This window comes from Zalophus californianus, chromosome 12 (assembly GCF_009762305.2).
Source record: "Zalophus californianus isolate mZalCal1 chromosome 12, mZalCal1.pri.v2, whole genome shotgun sequence".
NCBI classification, from domain to species: domain Eukaryota; kingdom Metazoa; phylum Chordata; class Mammalia; order Carnivora; family Otariidae; genus Zalophus; species Zalophus californianus.
This window is the reverse complement of record NC_045606.1, coordinates 59653416-59669307: the sequence shown is the minus strand read 5'-3', so window position 1 is coordinate 59669307 and position 15892 is coordinate 59653416. Positions and strand designations below refer to the sequence as shown.

At 42.4% G+C, this 15892-nt stretch overlaps 1 protein-coding gene across 7 annotated transcripts in view; it reads left to right on the top strand.

Moving 5' to 3' along the window:
- The window catches only part of CPVL (carboxypeptidase vitellogenic like), a 127089-nt gene that overhangs the window by 34329 nt on the left and 76868 nt on the right, over positions 1-15892 (top strand). For all 7 annotated transcript variants that reach the window (XM_027573894.1, XM_027573890.1, XM_027573892.1 and 4 more), the window contains 4 exons: positions 7523-7637; positions 8615-8673; positions 10504-10583; positions 15751-15817. In XM_027573894.1, the coding sequence (XP_027429695.1) occupies positions 7523-7637; positions 8615-8673; positions 10504-10583; positions 15751-15817 (321 nt within the window). The remainder of the gene's footprint in view (positions 1-7522; positions 7638-8614; positions 8674-10503; positions 10584-15750; positions 15818-15892) is intronic.

Here is a 15892-nt window from a genome sequence, read left to right as displayed (position 1 = left end):
CAGAAAGAGGGGTCAACTGGAAAGGCATCAGGATCCAGGGCACCCAGTCTTCAGTCTCAGCCTTATTCTGTCCAAGACCACAGGATCACTCACCTGTACTTCATTCTTCTCTCTTGGCAGAGATCAGCATGCTTTGTTTCTCCAGGTATCTGGCAGAAGATGGCTACCCTACAGTTTCTACCTTTACCTATCCTCGAACTTTGCAATCAACAGAGATCAAATAGTGCTTCTGCTAGGGGCAGATATGACTGGCCCACTTTGGGTCAGGTGTTCTTTCTTGGTCCAATCAGCTAAAGCTGAGAGTGCAGTTTCTTGTGATATAAACATGGCTAATGGGTCTCTTCTGTTGGTAGATGGAGAGTCCTTAGAGAAGGGGTTGTGGACTGAACAGATCTCTTAAAATATGTCTACCACAGAAGGCTGAAGATCCATTAGTCATACAGCAAAGATTTGGAGGTCATAGACATTTGTCTCCAGACTTTCACTGTTTATCTTCTCTTTGCTATTATTGTAGTTATGGCATCAGAGGTCTGGAAGAATAGAAGTTAGCTGAAACGAAACAAGAAGAAAGTAGCTAAAAATGATGAATTATAGATCATTCCATCCATAGAAATATTCGAACTGCAGAAACCTTTACATGCCTGATTTCACATGGAGAGGAACGTGACTAACTTCTTCAGCCATTTCTTTGTTTGCATCAAGATGGGAAAGTCAGGCCTTTCTCTAATACCCACCCCCCACCCCCTTCATTCTAAATTCCACCTTTCTGGCAGGAGGCACCAACAGAGAAGCCACAACTACCTCATGAAAGAATGAGAGCCAAGTATAAAGGTTAGGAAGGAGAAAGGTAGAGAAGATTCTGGTGGAGTGTAAGTTGGCTCAGAGTAAATGAGATGACTCAAAGTCAAGGAGAGTCAGTGCAAGCTTGGTAGTGATGTAAGGAGACCTCAAAAAAGGAAAAAAAAATGTTTGTAGATTTCCGTGTGATGGTACAGTGGCAACAATCCCAGTAAAGGAAGTTTAGCAAGAGGCCAACACCAACCACTGTAGGTAGAACTCCTCCGAAAAAAAAACAGGTAATGTCTTAAGCAAGTTGTTTCTATGTATTGGGAGTGTGTGTGTAGAACTAAAATGTTACTAGTTAGCTAGTTAACAATTCTAGTCACAAAACCAATTGCTTTAAATAACAAAACCCTGTCTTGATTAAACCGATAGTATAGTAGCTGAAGTATCAGCTGAACTGGGATCTGTGTGGCAAAATGGGAGTCCATTCAAACCTACGTGGGGGAATTTCAAGACATTTACTTGGGGTACTAATGACTTCAATTAGGACAGAACACATTACTTAAACCAAGCAAATGATCAGCCTCTGCATATAGAAGTGTGAAAGGAGCTTTAATTAATTTACCAATTGCACTTCTCATCTTAAGCGGTCCATTGATTTGGGTCTGTTAGTGGTTAAGTTGCTGTTTTCTCTTAAAAAGTATGGTGTTCCTGATGGGGTGAGTGGGAGGGAGGGGGTGGCTAGAATATGTACCCGGCCCTGGGCATTGGCAGACAATGTTGCCCTAATACTTGCTGAGATACCTAAGATTCCCTAGGGTCATTCCAATATGTCCTTTGTATAAAAGGCAATCAAGTTACTGCAGAGTACCAAAATTGGCAAGGCTTTAGTGCCATTCCCATCTGCCAGTATATGAACTCACTGCTTCAGTGATACGTGTAAAGCCTGAGCAGAAGGTTATCTCTACCAGGAAATACAGAGGAGGGCTTGGGAGGACAGAACGAGAAAGGTGGGTATGATTTGATGAGGAGCGGGGTGAGAAGGAGGACTCAGCATGAGGGGACACCATCCGTGGAGGGCATGTCCGCATGGGGAACAATAGGGCAGGGGGGTTTGGTTTCATTACTGTTCACATAGATTCCTCTGTGATCACTTAGAAGCAAGGAGAAAAGAAGAAACTGGGTGTTCCTAAGAATCCTTTTATGTACAGAATGTCAAACCAAATGAATGAGTTTCACTTACTTGGAATATGACAATCTATTAAGACATAGGGTAGATTTGTTGACCGTCATTATGAATAAATATTGGAACGGGCTAATGTGAGACATTGTGAACCTTCCGTCTGTAGGCATTCTGAAAAACTAAGTAAATAACCTGCTTCCTTTTGGGCTTTTTATTCTGCAACAAACCCTGAGGAAGGAGTGTCCAAGTTCATGAATTGGCCACCAGGGGTCACCAGAAGAATTTCAAGGGCTTCTGAGGCAAAGCCCTGGTTTCTTGCTCACTAACAAAAGGTGCAGGTTTGTGGCACCGGTACGCCCACACCCTCCTGTTGGTAGAGAGACTTCTTACTTAAATATTTATGACTCCCCATAAGTTCATGAATTGGCCACCAGGGGTCACCAGAAGAATTTCAAGGGCTTCTGAGGCAAAGCCCTGGTTTCTTGCTCACTAACAAAAGGTGCAGGTTTGTGGCACCGGTACGCCCACACCCTCCTGTTGGTAGAGAGACTTCTTACTTAAATATTTATGACTCCCCATGTCCTTTCTCTTATATTTAAAATTTCTTTGTCCCTTCTTTGTCCCCAGTTCCTACTACACTACTCGGACCTATAGGTCATTAACAGAGATTTTTGTTTTCTTTTTAATTAAATGTATAAATGCTTATCAGTAGGGGATTACTCATCTTTCAGGTCCTAGCTCAAATGATAGCCCCTCACCAGATGCCTTAAGTATTCAATCTAATGGCTTTCCATTGCTCTCTTACATCACCCACTTATTTAATTACTTATTTATTGCCTATCTTCCCACCTCACCAGAGAAAAAATCAGAGCTAACATTTAAATAGCTGTGCCAGGCACTATTCTAAGTTCTGTGCATATATTATATTAACTCTTTGAATCTGTGCCACGGCATTTTAATTCTTAAGCAGAGGACACTGAGACACAGAGAAGTTAAGCAACTTGCTCAGGGGCACACAGCTGTAAAATAAGGTAGTTGGAATTCAAACTTTGGCATTCTGGTGCCAAAATCCATGCTCTTAACCATTGAGTATCCTACCTGTCCATGAGTGAAAGCTGGTCTGCATCCCCAGGCTTAGAACAGTGCCTGTCAGTGTTGTATGTTAAATGCATTAATACATTGTGGTAAATTCAGAATGCCATACTGTTTAGTTAAATCATCATATGTACTGTTATGGAAAGATTTTTGTAATATGTTAAGTGACCATAGCAAATATAGAATATTACATATAGCCTCGTCCTATTTTCAGAAAAATAAAAGGTATTTACACACATGGCTTATATGACATCTACAAAATATTTATATATGTATGTGTTGGGGAGTTAGAGAAAAATATGGAAGATTAAACCATCTCCATGATCATTTCTAGGGACCATGACTGGTGGGGTAAGGGGGATTTTTTTTTTAATACCTTCTTTAAAAAACTATTAGTTAAGAATAAGTGTTTTCTTTATAACAATAAATGTTAAGGACAATTTCTAAAACTTTTGACAAAAATAAATGCCCTTTTTCTCTTCTTCCATACACTCTTGAATTATAACTTCAAAATCATAAATACTTTAAAAGCCCTGGCCTTTGTAAATCTGTAAATAAATAAGAGCAATTGTTTCTTACTTTATTTGAGCTTAAGTTTTACAGTGTGGTTTTGTTCAGGATGTCTTCATTTACTTTTATTCTTTCCTAAGTTGGGGTGGAGAGTGAGAGGGCTGCATTCTCACAATTGAGAGCTAAATAGATCATCCTGCAAATTATCACATAATAGCTTTATGCCATTATTGCTGATGTAATTATTATTATATGTATGACATCAGGATGTCATATCATGTTACAAAAGTCTGCGTGCTGTGGTATAACTAACTCTTGGGATTTTAACACTGAATATGTAAACCTTTGTTTTCCAGCATCTGACTTTTGCGTTTTATTCCCGATAAGGGCAGTGTTAGTTCATAGGTTAGTTGGCGTATCAAAGTAGAAAGATGTGTGCATGGCGTTTTCTTGAAAAAAATGGGCTTCCTTAAGGGTTGTTGAGCTCATTCACCTCCTTCAGGAAAGTACATTTGAGGAGCAAGGTCAGCTGAAGTTGGAGGTGTGTATGCTGATCTCTTATTATTGAAGCATTCCAAGAATGCAGTGTCCTGTACTTCAAAGTTGCATAATAAAGATGTTTGGCACCGATCTGTTTGACTTCACTTTGTAGTGTGGCCTCTCAGGTCAGGCTATTTTTCTGAGAGCCCAGAGGTCCCATCATTGTGCCAGGTCACAGGAAGGGACATGAAAAGCTAGGGGGGGACAGGGCAGAGACCAGAGGGCCCAGGCACCCAAGAGGACAAACTTCCTTCGCCCTCACAAATTTCTCAGCCCTGCCTCCACATCAGAACCACCTGGGGACTTTTCAAAACATCCATGCCTACCTCACCCCAGACCAGTTGAGTTGGAATCGCTGGGATTTGGGCCTAGGCAGCAATTTTTTACAAAGCTATTTTAATGGGTGGCCAAGGTTGAGAATCATTGGCTCACATGTAGCACACCGTGGCTTCTACAAGCTCCTGTGCACATCAGGAAGGAAGTGGGGGCTGGGCGTCCACTGGAATGAGTGGACGCACAGTACCCCTCACGTCCCCGGGGAGGCTGGAACTGCTCCCATTGAGATCCATTGCTTCTCCACCGCTAATACGCTCACAAGTGGGAGGTGGTCCTGGTGAGTGGTATTGAAGAGCGAGTTGGAGCGTCTGAGGGGAGCTAAAAATCACTGATTCAAACAAGGCACCCACAGTTGGGGCTAGGCAGGTTAGGTCGGAGCTGGTTCTATTTAATCGGCCCAGCAGAGTCTGCAATATCATTTCATGATCCTTTTTCTCGTGTCTGTGAGGTGGGCCTTGTTGCCATTTGATGGATAAGGAAACTGGGCTGGAAAGATTGGAGGGCCGGGATCACACAGCTATTTTGTGGCCAAGCAGGACCAGAATCTGTGTGGCTACTGATCCAGGGCTCACCCTACGTCCCCACAGCAGCCTGAGAAGGCGGTATTACTATTTCCTGCTTCAACTTATAAGACAAGTCTCTTGAATTCTTTATGGACTTCTGCAACCCTTGTGGCAAGGGGCGAACTAGTGAAAAACTGACCAGGGAAGATATCAGCCAAAGGAGCAAGGACCCACTTTTCCTATTCCCTCATTTATAGATCTTTTACATTAAAACTATAAATTCTGAGTGTTTCTTTATTACAGCAATAGCTAACGTGTGCAGAACACGTACTCTATGCTACTCACTAAACTTTGAAGATTAATTTGAGTCCTCCCATCAACCACATGGCATAGGTACTATTACTATTTTTTTCATAATACTATTATTGATACTATTATTGATTGTACAGATGAGAAAACTGAGGTTCAGAGAGCTTAGGCAACTTGCTTAAAGCCACATAGCTAGTGGATAGTAAAGCCCAGATCTGAATCCAGTCTGGGGCAAGAGCTCACACACTTATCCATTATACCAGGCTGAGTTAGAGCCCTGCTGATCTGAGTTCCCAGTCTGACTCTGGCCTCCTACCTTTTTCTACCTGTTTCTTTAATTGTAATAATTGTTTACACTTCTTGTGCCTTTATCAGACGTTAGGCATTGTTCCAAGGGCTTTACAAATTTTATCTCATTCCTTGATGCTGGCCCCCTCATAGAGAGGCTCTTGTCCAGCTTACAGCTGTTCTTACCACCACCGCTCTTTCTGCAAGGCCCCCTTGTCCCCTTTCTGAAGCTGCTAAAGGACTATGTCAGACTTCTGGTGACTTCTGCCCATCTGTCCTCCCGGCTAGAACCCTGTGCTCAGCTCTTCTTCCAGGTTCTTGGTGGTGGTGTCCCAGATCGCCTCCCCTTGAGTCAGTCTGCCTCTGCCCACAGCCTTCCCACATCACCCATGGGGACACCGCAGGCCACTCAGACCATCAAATGAAACACTGGTTGGTGTCTGTGTGACTGGGCTAAGCGAGGGGAGGGGTTGCAGGATTTTATTCTGAGCTGAAGCAATGAGATCTTTGCTTGTAGAGCCCGGTTGACTGAACATCAAATGAGCCACAACACCCAGAGAGCGCTCACTGTCACATCCAACTGTGAGCCTCCCTGGAGCCACTTTGAGCTCCTTCCAGATAGCTCTGGAGGATTCCCTTAGGGCCAGGTGGCCTGTCATTCACCACTCTCACATCCAGCTCTTTTGTGTTGGGGGGATTTTCCCCTCCCATTTCCCTCTGTCTGTGGTGTTCCCTGGCTCCTCTCATGGCTGGATGGTTCTAGAACTCAGGTCTCATTCAGCTCAGGATCTCACTGAGTCCTTCCATGATCACTTGTGTTTAAAGGAAGCATTATTCTTTTCTGCCTTCACCTACTCTTTTTTTGTTTGTTTGTTTAAGATTTTATTTATTTGTCAGAGAGAGAGACAGAGAGAGAGCATGAGCAGGGGGCCAGCAGCAGGCAGAGGGAAAGGGAGAAGCATACTCCCTGCGGAGCAGGGAGCCTGACGCAGGGCTCGATCCCAGGATCCTGAGATCATGACCTGAGCCGAAGGCAGACGCTTAACTGACTGAGCCACCCAGGTACCCCCTCGCCCACTCTCTTAACATCACCTTTATTTCCTTTCCACATGCTTTAATCATCGAGTTTTTTCCTTTACTTACTTATGGTCTGTATTTCCCATGAAAACGTAAGCTGGAAGTAGTTTTTGTTTTTTTTTTTTTAACTCACTGCCCTGCTATGTAGCTACTTCCAGCACAGTGCCTGACCCCTACGAGGTGCTCAATAGATATGTAAAGAAAGAAGAAAGAAGTAAAGACCCCTCTCTCATGGAGGTTGATGGTATTGACTACTGCCAGAAGCTCATTTTCGTCACCCCAGCCCTGCCAGTGACCTTTTCTTACTTCCTCTTCTCTGCCTCCTTAATCAAGTTGTACTTTGCTTGGGGTTTTTGTTGCCGTTGTTTGCATTGGCTGAACCACTCCGGGCCTGCGCGGTTCTTCTCAGCTCCCGCGCATTGAAGGAAGTGGTTGCTGTCCTTGTGAACACCCTCTTGGTGAATCAAATCCGAAGGGCCATTTGGGCTCCCAGTGAAGCGGGCCAACTGTCACTGAGGAGGAGGGGCTGTTGGTTGTGCCTCTGTGGGAGTATGTTGGTCAAATGCAAGTTGAAACCGCTAAAACAATATAACCATGCCCTAGGCAATGTACTGGGTTTCTAGGGGCATATGAGCTTCTATATTCAGTGGGCTTCCTGGCTATTGGCTCGGTAAGACTGAACTGAGCAACATAGATACTGGCATTATGGGGCAGATACTAATTCAACGCAAGAGATAACCAGCACTTGGCTTGTAATGGAGAGCAGTCACTGGGGTCTGGGGAAGGCTTTGGGAGATGTAGTCAAGGCAGTGAACGACGCAGGATCTGGATAAGTTTGCTCGAGTGTATTCTTTGGCTTAGTACTCTGTGTGGTCCCTGGCTTCTCTGTCTCCCTTAGGTAGACCCCACGGTTGCTCCAGTGGCCCTCTGGCTGCAGGGAGGGCCTGGAGGTTCATCCATGTTTGGACTCTTTGTGGAACACGGACCTTATTTTGTCACAAGTAACATGACCTGTAAGTATTGCTTGGACTCTATTTTCCTATGGAGAGGTTTTCACCTGAACCTTATATCTGCTCCAGAAAAAATTTAAAGTGTACGTGGAACCACAAGGAATAACATAATAGTTTTAGATGATAAAAACGTCGCTCTTTGGTGATGTCTGTCCAAGAAGGAGAAGGCACCACGGTGAGTATCCTGGCTGGGCTGCTTTCTCCCTTGAAATTTGGTTGAAAGGTTCTAAGCTATTTTCTTGCAGTCTGCTGCTGACTCAAGCAATCTGAGCTTATGAAAACAATTGGTATCTATTACTCTTTGGGCGAGCTCTTTTGCATGAGACTAATGGATGGAATTATATCCCTAATTATTCACACAAACTGAACACCGTATGGTTCAGTCACATAAATGATCAGATATCCTGGAGGCAAGATGCTGTGGGTGGAGGTGGGGGCAGAGGAAGGTGTGGAGGAGTCACACCTGGCTGTCACCCAGGTTTACCTCCATCTCATTTTTGGGGGGTTGGGGAGATCGTTTACTTTCCCTGGGCCAGAATTTGGAGGGTGAACCATTCTGTGAATCAGGTAAAAAAGCCTGTCTGCCATTTCTGTTGGAGTTGTTCTCCTTGGCATTGGCTAGGAGGAAGAAGATTCATAAGGATCAGACATTAAGAAGGATTGATTGGATCAGACAGATGGGTTTACCCCTATAAGTAGTTGAAGAGTTTTTCCAGTTGCATGGGGTCTTGTTTCCAAACTTCATCCTAGAAAAGGATGTAGAAACCCTTGGGGTCCAGGAAAAGTAAAGGAGAGGAGAGGAGAAGAAAACGGTATTGGTGTCTATTCCCCACTGCGAGAGTATGAAGCAATGTCAGAGGGACACTCGGAGTTCATTGATAGGATGGGGACAGGTGGGCTTGTTGGGCTCCTGAACAAAGCTGGGCCCTATATGGGATGTTTTGTTAAAGACCCAGTCTCAAACCTCTTTGTTTTGCTAGTGCGTCCCAGAGACTTCGCTTGGACCACCACACTTTCCATGCTTTACATTGATAATCCAGTGAGTATCTGATGACCTTATGAAATGTCAATGTGGGCCTCTCTTGTCTTTTTTCTTTTTATAAAATATATTTAAGAGATGGGGGGCAGGAAATAGAGATTTAGGGTTTTTTTTTTTTTTTTTTTTTCTTTTTAAAATAGAATTTAATCTATTAAAAAGCATTTGGGATTTAGTTTTTCTAACATGTATCCTTAAATCTGAGTTTGGGAATTTTGCTTGCTATCTTCTCTCCTTCTCTCATTTTAAATCTTTTTTTTTTAAAGATTTTATTTATTTGAGAGAGAGAGAATGAGAGATACAGAGCACGAGAGGGAAGAAGGTCAGAGGGAGAAGCAGACTCCCTGCTGAGCAGGGAGCCCAATGCGGGACTCGATCCCGGGACTCAGGATCATGACCTGCGCTGAAGGCAGTTGCTTAACCAACTGAGCCACCCAGGCTCCCCTCTCATTTTAAATCTTATGAAATGTCCTGTTCAGTGCATTATACCATCCAGGATAAGGGATTAGTTTCTTTCCACTGATTATATGGCTTCCCCATATCATGGATTATTATATAGTATTAGAATTCCTAATTTTTCTAAGAGAGTTCTAGGTTTAAAAAGTCAAAGCTGGTCTCCCTCATTTATCACAGTGAGCCTCACCTCGGAATAAAAAGTAGAATTCTCCTTGGGAAGTTCTTCTGAAATTGAGTCTAGTAAACAGCAAAATAGTCTTGGTCAGCTTCTGCGGCAAGAGTATCTTTACCCCCTAGCTAATTTCTCTGATTTCTTTCACTTCCCACATGGTTCAAAGAGAAAACAGATAAATAGGGAGTGAAAGGAGAACAACATACCCATTCCCCCCCCCCCTTTCGCACCAAGTTTTGTCAAACATCCTCTTTCCTAGTCTATATAACTGCATATTTATGTTGCCTAAGTTGAATGAAATGTCCTGTTCCCTTGTGTGTTTGGGGAAAACAAAAACTAAATCAAAATACTTAGGTGTGGTTGAGGTGCACCCCTAATACAAATTATTGATGCAAAATCAGCGATATCTTCTTATTTTTACAGCTTAGTTGTCTAGGAACTTCTAAGTATAAGGAAATATTAGTTTAAAACTAATCTTTATTTTAAAACCTACTTACTGAATATGAAGGGGCTTAGTGGCCGTATTTCTCACAAATGAAAAATCAAAACACACACACACACACACACACACACACACACACACACACACACACACACACCATCTTTTATCTCGAGCCTAGAGAGTTCCTTCTTGTCAGGACAGAGCAATGCACTCTCCAGGTTTCAGAAAGGAGACAACCTTGGGTCTTTTGATACTATGTTGGGGGCCAGGAAAGGTGAATTCCTCCCCCTTAAATCAACATCAAATCAAATCAACCACAGTGGAATCAGGACAGCTCAGCCACTGACCTTTGTGCTAATTTTTTTTTTCTTTTTTAGAGAGAGAGCAAGAGGTGGGGGTGGAGGGTAAGAGGGAGAGAGAGCATCCCAAGCAGACTCTGCACTGAGCGTGGAGCCTGACAACGGGGCTTGATCTCACAACCCCGGAGATCACAACCTGAGCGGAAACCAAGAGTTGGACGCTCAACCGACTGAGCCACCTGGTGCTGATATTTTATTTGCGCTTGGAGGAGAGGGGAGGAAAAAGGCGAAATGCAGCATCCTCCTGTGAGGATGACTAAATGCACATGGGGTAGAGGCAAAAATCCGAGATCAGAGGCTTGGCCCTTTGGAATAAGGTTGATTTCCTTACAGTGTGGTATCTTCCGGAGGGCTCCGAGGCTTGTGCTTCTCTGTTTACACCTGCTTATTTATTTCACCTTCAGGTGGGCACAGGCTTCAGTTTTACTGACGACCCCCAGGGATATGCAGTCAATGAGAATGATGTGGCACAGAATTTATACAGGTAAAAGGTCCTGGATCCCTCTTGGCCTTCTTCAGACCAAACATTTTTCTATTTCAATACAGAAATTCATCCAATAGTGTAAGTATTACTGATTGGTCCTCGTGGTCTAATTCTTTAAAGACATTTTAAGAATACTTTCACATGAGGAGCTCACATCCACATGCATGCGCGTGCGCACGCACGGTCTATTTTCCACTTCGTTACCTTATCACTGATAATTGTGAAAATGGCCAGCAGAGAAAATGACAGGAAAAGCTGGAATCCTAAGGCATGATTATAATTTTGTAAAAATAGCCTTTAAGAAACAATAGAAACAGCAGAATTATTCAACCAAAGATTATTTTTCAAACCTTTCAGCCATATGCCTGAGAGGATTTCTGCTTGCTTTTCAACATTGCATTTTAACTTTGCATTTGCCTGGAAACATCTTCCTAGATGCTTGCTTGTTTCTTTTCTTTCTCTCTGAGGCCTTCAAATGCTGTTTTCCCCTCGCTTGCTTCTCCTTCGTGACTCCCAAGCTGAAAGCTCGGTTTGCTAGCTAGTCTCTTACTTTTTTCCTTCATCTTACAAAATTATTCTTGTGCTAAAAAGAAGAAAAAAATGGAAGGAAAATGTAAAGTTGTAAGCCTGGTCAAACAGTGTACATATAATTTCTTCTTTTTCTTACATTTGTACATTTTTAGTACTTTTTTTTTTTTTTTAAGTAAGTGACTGTTCTTATTTGGTCACATTTTTCCAGTCTGTAAATTATTACTAGAGATCAAATCCTGAATTCTTTCACATCACTAGGGCACCTACTTTAGGCATTATAATCATTTACTAAAAAAATCCTATTGCCTAGAAAGAGTTAACCAGCTCCCCTATTCCCCAGTTGCACCAAACACTCGTTCCGCATGGTGAGCAAACCCAACCAATCCCTAAAGTGAAAGTAAATCTGATAGAAGTCAGAGTTTTTTGATCTCTGACAAAAGTTTTCCGTTTTATTTTTTCTCCCTAAGGCAGATGGCTGGGGGACAGAGGAAAGAGGAACTTGGCCTTTCTTCCAGAGCTATTTCTCTCTCTCTTCCTTCCTGACCCAGAAAACAATATGGTGGCTATTTTCTACACTTTCATTTGTCCTATGTCCCCTTATTTTAACACTTCCATTCAGTTTCTGGGGGGAGGGCTAGGACCCCACACTTTAGCTACCAGGTACAGTAGGTCCTGGGAGCAGATTAGCCAGATTTCCACAGGGGTTCCCCTTCCTGTGCCCCTAGCTCAGGCACCACCTGTTTCCTTATAGAGACAGAGTTGTGGTGGCTATCCTTACAAGTTTACTCAAGCACCATGAGCAGTGACTGTGTGCTCTCATTTTACAGATAGGAAACCTACTCCGCCCCCCCCATTCCTCCCCACCCGCTCCGACCCTCTTTTGGTTTAAATCTAAACAAGCTCAGTTGTTTAACTAGCAAACACCCAGAGGGCGGAGGTTCCAAGAAATGCATCAATCCCCACTAAGCCAGAGCATGCAACCGTGCCATTCCTTTTCTGTCTCTCCTTCCCCTCTCCCAAAGATGGTCCCAACTTCCGTTGACCCTCCGTGTGGTTATTTACTGCTGACATGTGGTACATCTCCTTTTGCATGACATGTAAAGAGAACCTATTTCAAAGCATCCATTGTTTATAGCTGTTTCAGTTCTTTTTGCTTCAGGCTCTTAGAACTGGAAAATAGCTAATCAAGGGTAGTGCAGAAAACTGATTTCAGCTGTTTCCTTTATAGTTTACACTATTTGTTTCCCTTTGTGACTACATTCTTCTCTCCAGCTCTCCAGATGGGTGTTTGGAATAAGAAAGTCTCTTTGAAACCTATAAACGGGTTACTACAGGTTTAAAGAGTGGACCTTCTTTTTCTCCCTTTGAAAAACATTTCTTTTTTTTTTTTTTTCCCTGAAAATCCCATTCCTTTTGACTATTAATAGTCCATGGCTGTAAGGAGTAGACGCCTACTAAAGAGGCATTTGACATTCACACTCAGGCTGCTTTCCTTTGTGTTTGGAAGTAAAGTTCTTTGGTTTTTTTTTTATTAACAACATGTTTATATATTCGAATTTTTGGTATTTGGAACATGCTATTAAGCCACAATGCCCCTTTGGTTTAGGTTAAAAAAAATAATTGTACTCAAGAATAATGAATTTATTAACTGATTTGGAGTATACTGTCTGGTGCCATTCTCCTTCTGTCACTGTTTATCAATTGCCTGCTCTGTGCCAGACACTTTTCCTGGTGCAGGTGACAGAGTAGTCAGCCAGCCCCAGGGTCCTCACTCTGGTGCTTACCATCGAGTGGCGTGCCTGAAGCTAGCTTCTAGCAGCGGATGGAAATGATAGTATCGTTTGGTTCCATCTGTTGGTTTGTATAGGAAATAATATCAATTCCAAACAAAGCTCATAACAATGACTCTGACACAGATTTCATATATTAGATGAGAACACTGCGTGATTGGCACGGGCAGAGCAGATCAGGGCCCAGCCGTCCTAGGTGTAGAATGAATGGGGAGGATGTGGTAGGCTGCCACAGAACAAAACGACAAGCTTCTTGTCACTGCGCTTATTTCACTTGAACTGTTATTGACTAATGCTGTCCCTTGTTTAGCTTTTGTTGGTGTGGAACTTTTGTTTAGAGTATCTTAACCTCGCTTCTTTTGAATGTCTCATATTTATTATGCCTCTGACTCCACCAGACTCTCTAGTGCGTTATCATTTCCATCTCCCTTCTGTGCCCTGAACCCACCAATTTCCCTTTTTACAAAATTTATCTGAGGAAGACTTTCTTCCTAGTCATTGTCCCTTGCAAGCTCGGTTTCTTCCTGTTGTCCTTTAATGTAACTTTCTGCCACCAGGTGGCCTTTGACTAAATTCAACTTACTAGACAAGGCCCTTGGCACAATGCTAGCAAGGTTGCCAAATAGAATCATCTGACAGAGGCTTGCTTCCTGGGACATCTATCTCTTGGGCCCGAATAAAAGCGTGGCGTGCACGCACACACACACACACACACACACACTCATGCACACACACGTACATTATGTATTATAGATTTTAGCAATTCTGCTTCTAAAATTTGAAACTTTTATGTAGGCTTGATTCTAGATTTTATTTTTAAGCAAACCCTCACCATGGAATACGAATTACACACAGTGGAGTAAAACACAGTTAAACAAGCAAATGGCATATGTAAATCCAACTTACTAAATTTACTTTTTTCATTCTTCACTCTCATTTAAGAAAGGTCTCCCAAGGGCTTGCTATGATTAGCCGAATGTTTGTTCTGATCTTCTTGTGAAATTAAAACTATAACTTCCTCAAGAGGGGGGCCTTGCCTTGGAAACATGAGCTAGAAAATCCTGCCTTTTTCAAGCTAGAAGCAACCTGAGAGGTTAGCTCCTTGAACTAAGATTGCCAGATGAAATACAGAACGCCCAGTTAAATGTTAATTTCAGATAAATAATGAATAATGTTTTTACTCTAAGTATGTCCCATGCAATATTTGGGTCATAGTTATATGAAAACATTATTTGTTGTTTATCTGAAATTCAAGTTTAATTGGACGTCTTGTATTTTTATTTGCTAAGGCTGGCAACCCTGACAACTTTAACAGATTCTCCAAGTAAGTAAGTTTTAAGCTAAAGCATAAGGCTTAAGTGAGATTTACTATATTAAATTGTCTATTGCCATTCCAACTAGCAGGAAGAGAGACAGAGAAGTAGTTTTTAGCCTGAAGGGTGGCGAGGGAAGGGTGGAAAATAAACTTCTATTTTTATCTCCACGCTAAAGCCAGCTTATTGCCAGCACAAACATGGAAGCTATATAGTGCAGCTTCCCAGATTTATTTGCTACAAAGACTTTAGTTACTATAAATAATAAATACAGAAATACACCACAGCTCTACAGTGGTCTTTAATGGAGGATTTTTATGGAGCCTTTGAAAATTAAGTACAGCCAGGATCTTGGGGATTGTAATGACCCAGTTTTGCCTCCCTGTAACCCTTGAACTTTCTCCTCCTCCTGGTTTTGCAGGGTCTCCTTGCCTTTCATCTTCACTGGATAGTTCATGGCTTTTAGTCCCTCAGCAGGAAGCTGGAACAAAAGCGCTGCCTAGCTTCTCAGACAATGCAATCTGGGTCAACACACTCTTAGAGCTTCTGAGTTTCATAAGTTTTGTTTCCTTTTTGAAAGATTTTGGTCAAGTAGAGAATCATTCAGTAATCTACCCTTTTCTTGCTTGTTATGAAATAATTTGAGTCTGTTTAAATCTATTTCAGTATAACTCATTGAAGTGGCTATTGGTGTTCTATAGTGTGATTTTTTTTTTTTTTTTTTTTTTTTTTTTGAGCCTAGATGCCACTGGACAGTTACTTCCAAATCTGGCCATTTGGTGGTTTTCTTGTAGACTATGGCCATTTTACAGGGTTTTGTTGTTGTTGTTGTTGTTGTTGTTCTTGGGTTATTACAATGCTGAAATTCGGGGAACCCCATTAGAAATGTTCAGGGTTCCCCCATAGGAAGAGGATGGTAAGCCAATAAGGTTCTCATTACTTCACCACAAACCCAGGTTAATGGGGTCATAAGGTTTGTGGAACCTCCTCCAAGAATTGCTATAATAATAGATGAAACCCCATATCACTTTGCTCAAGGGTCCCCTCAACATCTAGATGGTCCAGGTTGGTAATGCAGAGATTTGGAAACCTGCCCAGGGTGTTGACTCACCTTTATGAGTAAAGTAAGCCCAAAATTATTTCCTAACCATCCATAGTGTGGAATGTCACGTACATGACACTTTGAATATAATGCCTACCAGAGCTCAAAGCCTAATAGCATCTTACTTCAAATGTGAAACCTAGGGGCGCCTGGGTGGCTCAGTCGTAAAGCATCTGCCTTCGGCTCAGGTCATGATCCCGGGTTCTGGGATCGAGCCCCACATCGGGCTCCCTGCTCAGCGGGAAGCCTGCGTCTGCCTCTCCCACTCCCCCTGCTTGTGTTCCCTCTCTCGTTGTATCTCTGTGTCAAATAAATAAATAAAATCTTAAAAAAAAAAAAGTGAAACCTATTGTCAGAGAGTTAGATTTGGTAGCATAGCATTAAACTCTTCTGATGCCATGTGATATTTTTTATTGTTGTTCTTTTTGCAGTGCATTAGTTCAGTTTTTCCTGTTGTTTCCTGAATATAAAGAAAATGACTTTTATGCCACTGGGGAGGTAAGTTGAAGTCATGTTTTCTTGTGTGCTTCCAATATCATCAGGACTGAAATACGTCATGACATTGTGATTCAT